At 33.0% G+C, this 3,607-nt stretch overlaps 1 protein-coding gene across 1 annotated transcript; it reads right to left on the bottom strand.

Moving 5' to 3' along the window:
• Positions 1-457: 457 nt before the first annotated feature.
• Positions 458-3,255, bottom strand: UMAMIT22 (nodulin MtN21 /EamA-like transporter family protein). The gene is made up of 7 exons (XM_086254353.1): positions 3,021-3,255; positions 2,877-2,939; positions 2,640-2,756; positions 2,302-2,548; positions 1,920-2,078; positions 993-1,144; positions 458-812 (listed from the first exon to the last, which is right to left on the bottom strand). Exons 1-7 carry the CDS (start codon positions 3,227-3,229, stop codon positions 692-694), a joined length of 1,068 nt encoding a protein of 355 aa, XP_086110479.1. The 5' UTR covers positions 3,230-3,255; the 3' UTR covers positions 458-691.
• Positions 3,256-3,607: the final 352 nt, after the last annotated feature.

The raw sequence follows: 3,607 nt of genomic DNA on the forward strand, positions 1-3,607 counted from the left end.
TACGACACTCACAACTTCAAATTTAGTTGTGACTGAACGACAGTCACATTTAAGTTGTGACTTAATTGAATTTTTTTTAGAGAAATTATACTATAATATAATATAAATAGAGGTCAAAACAATACTTTTACTCAAAATAATACATAGTATAGTTGTGTGAGTTGTCTCTTTCAATTTACCAAAACAGTCACAGTTAAGTTGTGACAGGATTGATTTTTTTTTTAAATACAATATAGTATAAATTATTGTAATATTTGTGATGTAATATTATTTTTATTTTTTTATTATAGTAGCATGTGATGTAATATTTGTAAATTCTAATACATTTTACTTTATTATTTTGTTTGACTTTTCAACTATTATCTAATTTAAAATGTTATTTAATTTTGGTATCTAAATTAAAAAGTTATTGAAAGTTAGTAATTAAAAGCAATAGACCTAAACACAAATGTACGAATTGAAAAATGACCCCAACTTGGGGTACTAAAATATAATTTACTCTAACCTTGCATCCAAATTAACTATAAATTAATAGGAATTATAGCGTTTATATACATATAACTATTGCAATACAAATTTAGAATCGACGAAACCTCAAAGAAAAAATAAAAGAGGAAATAAAGAGAGCAACTTTAGAACTTGATGGTTACAAAAGATGAGATGATCAGCCAATGATATACGCAATGCAGCCTTATACGACTTCGTCGTTCTCTTGTAGCTTTTGGTCACTTTCTGTGCTTTTTTGGTCTTCTTTGTTCTTTCCCCACAAAACACTATAGAGACCTCCAACCAGCAACATACCACCACCAATGCTGCAACAAATTAAAGTTGCTAATGAATATGGACTTTTCATTTTACACATGATCAAATGTTACAATCAAATCAAGTATGGACCGATCATGCATGTCCTTGTCTTTCCTTTTAAAAGAATTTTGCAAGAAAAAGATAATTTCTATGATATAAGATAAAGTTGGTATGGACTATATATGGACCTTCCCCAGTAGATGGCTTCTTTCCACAAGATTGCTGAGAAGATTGCTGTTATAATAAGTGCTAATGGAGTGAACATTGCAGTGAAAACTGGGCCTTTCTTCTCTATGGCCCAAACTTGCAGCCAGTAAGTAATCCCAGTCACAATTACACCCTGAAGCCATGACCCATATGTTATCACCAATTAGAAACCAAACATGTACGTACATGTATTTACTAATTTTGTTTTGTTAGATCATGAATATGAATTATTGACTAGATTAGATCTTAATGGAACTGTGTGGTTTAAAATTCACAGCCCGGTAAGAGATCAACATTACCTTATATGTATATTCGTGTGGGCATGTATATGTCATGCCTACAAATTATAGTTGTAGGCTTAATATACATTAATACACATAGGAAGGAACCAATGGTCAATCAATGGATGATGTGATGCTGGAGCAATATGTTACATCTCATAATCACTAGATGATGACCACTCTAACAATAAGTCAAAAAAAATGAGTCATTATCCTATCTCTTTGGAGGGAATGGGAACCATATATATATCAACCCAAGCTAATTTCCAAATAGTAGTTTAAATAGCTTATTACAAATCCCTGTGGCTGATATATATACATATTAGAAAGGCTTAGGAACTAGTGCCGCATTTATATCTCATTGTCTCTAATAATGCAACAAAAGTGGTCTAATTACATCTGAAAGAGATAAGTTCATCCTATTTTTTGACCAATCTAGATAAGTTCATCCTATAGTGTAATGCAAACCAACTTTTTTTTCCTTCTTTTTAAGATAGTCTTTGCTTTTTCTAATCTGCTTTGTGCCTAGATATGACTGCCCCCCTTTATATGATGAAAAAATATTGTGTATATATAGCTGTTATATGCAAGAATTTATGTTAATTTTGGTGGATAGAAATGACTTACACAATAGAGCACAGAGAGAAGGTGAATGTCCCATCCAATCTTCCAAGCTGAAGGCCTTCTCTCTACTGCAATGGTCCAAAAAGCTGACTGCATGCAGCTAAAGAAACACTGCAGAGTGGTAAGCCTTAACTTTGCCGGATATTGCTTCAGAATGGGACCCTAGAAGTACAGGATCACGTAATTAATTAACAAGGGGTATAATGGCCAACAAAATTAACAAGGGGTATGAGAAAAATATATTATCCTTGTTTGTCCTGATGCAGTCCAAAATTAATATTTTATCAATTTTCAAGTACATGCAAACTGAGTGCAGAAAGACAACTGAGAGTTAGAATTTTCTTGTATTTTAAGAAAGTAAAATATTGTATAAAAATTGAATTACCTGCAAAATTAGCCACAAGGACCATGCAATGTTGGCTGAGAGCATGATGAGGGCACCTTTTATCCAATCCTCTCTGGTAGAAGATGAGTGTGGATTAATTTGCAGGTTTTGATTTGCTGGAGACCAGTTAATGAACCTTATGGGAGGCCCCTTGACCAAAGCAAATACCAATGCCCCAGAAAGGCTTGTGAGAGAACCCAACACCTTGGCCACACCATGCACTTGTTTTATAGAAATGCTTTCCATCCTGATGATAAAAAATTCAAAACCCATTTTAGTTTCTTTCATTTTCAATCCACAAAAGAAGAAGCATTTGCTAGTCAACTGCCAATTATTACCTTAGTAAAACTGCCATGACAAAAGTAATTGCAGGAATTGTAGTGGTGGTGGCAGCAGCAAATGTTGCAGAGGTGTAGTTGATTGCAACATAGTAAAGATTTAAACTCAGGGTGATCCTAAAATTAAACTTAAATTTATCAGTGTGAATGATTGCAACTAGAACAAAACTAGAGCACATAATTGAAATGTTGAGAGCTCGAATTAATTATGGCACAAAACCAAGTTCATAATCATACCCAAATAAAGAAACAAAGAAAATCTTGCAGAGTAAGGTGTAGGAAAGAGGAACTTCTTTTGACCTGCAAAGTAATTCAGTAAAAAATTAAACAATATTCACTTAAATTGAAGTGGGTTTATGAAAATTTACACTAAATATATACCTTTCAAAGAAGAAAGCAAATGGAGCCAAAGCTATGGAGGCAAAAGCTTGGCGATAAACCACAAACACAAAAGGGTTCATTCCTTTGGCAATTGCTGCCTTAGAGAACAAGGCCATACCTGCATACACAAACTGTATGAAGAGCATTACAAGATAAGCCTTGTGCCTCTCCATTACCATAGCATACGATCCTAGTAAACTACTCTTCATGTTGGGGTATGTAATGTTTTTAAACCTTCATTTGCTGCATCTGATTTGAGAACTAGGAGATTCAAATATATAGAGAAGGGTTGCTCTTATTAGTCGCTTTGCACGAAAGCTTTCGGTTAGCTTTCAGTCCCTATTGCTATTTTCCTTTAAAGAGAAAATTACATATTTAGTCCACTTATTTTATATCTAGTTCAATTTTGGTTCACAATCTTTTTTAAATTTTATTTAGATCCACTAATTGTTTCACTTGTTCAATAAAGGTCCAGATTTGTTTTCTCAAATTTAGCATGTCTTTTATCCTATCAGATCTCACCTAAATTCAGCAAACATATACTTGTTTAAAAGCTATGCATCTCTTCTTTACAACCATATAAAGAT

This window comes from Dryas octopetala, chromosome 8, assembly GCF_963921425.1.
Source record: "Dryas octopetala chromosome 8, drDryOcto1.1, whole genome shotgun sequence".
Lineage (NCBI taxonomy): Eukaryota > Viridiplantae > Streptophyta > Magnoliopsida > Rosales > Rosaceae > Dryas > Dryas octopetala.

Coding starts and splice junctions, on each gene's coding strand:
- UMAMIT22 (XM_086254353.1), bottom strand. CDS start 3,229: ATGAAGAGTAGTTTACTAGGATCGTATGCTATGGTAATGGAGAGGCAC. Junction 2,549..2,639: donor GTCATGGCAGTTTTACTAAG/GTAATAATTGGC, acceptor TTTTATCATCAG/GATGGAAAGCATTTCTATAA. Junction 813..992: donor GAAGCCATCTACTGGGGAAG/GTCCATATATAG, acceptor AATTTGTTGCAG/CATTGGTGGTGGTATGTTGC.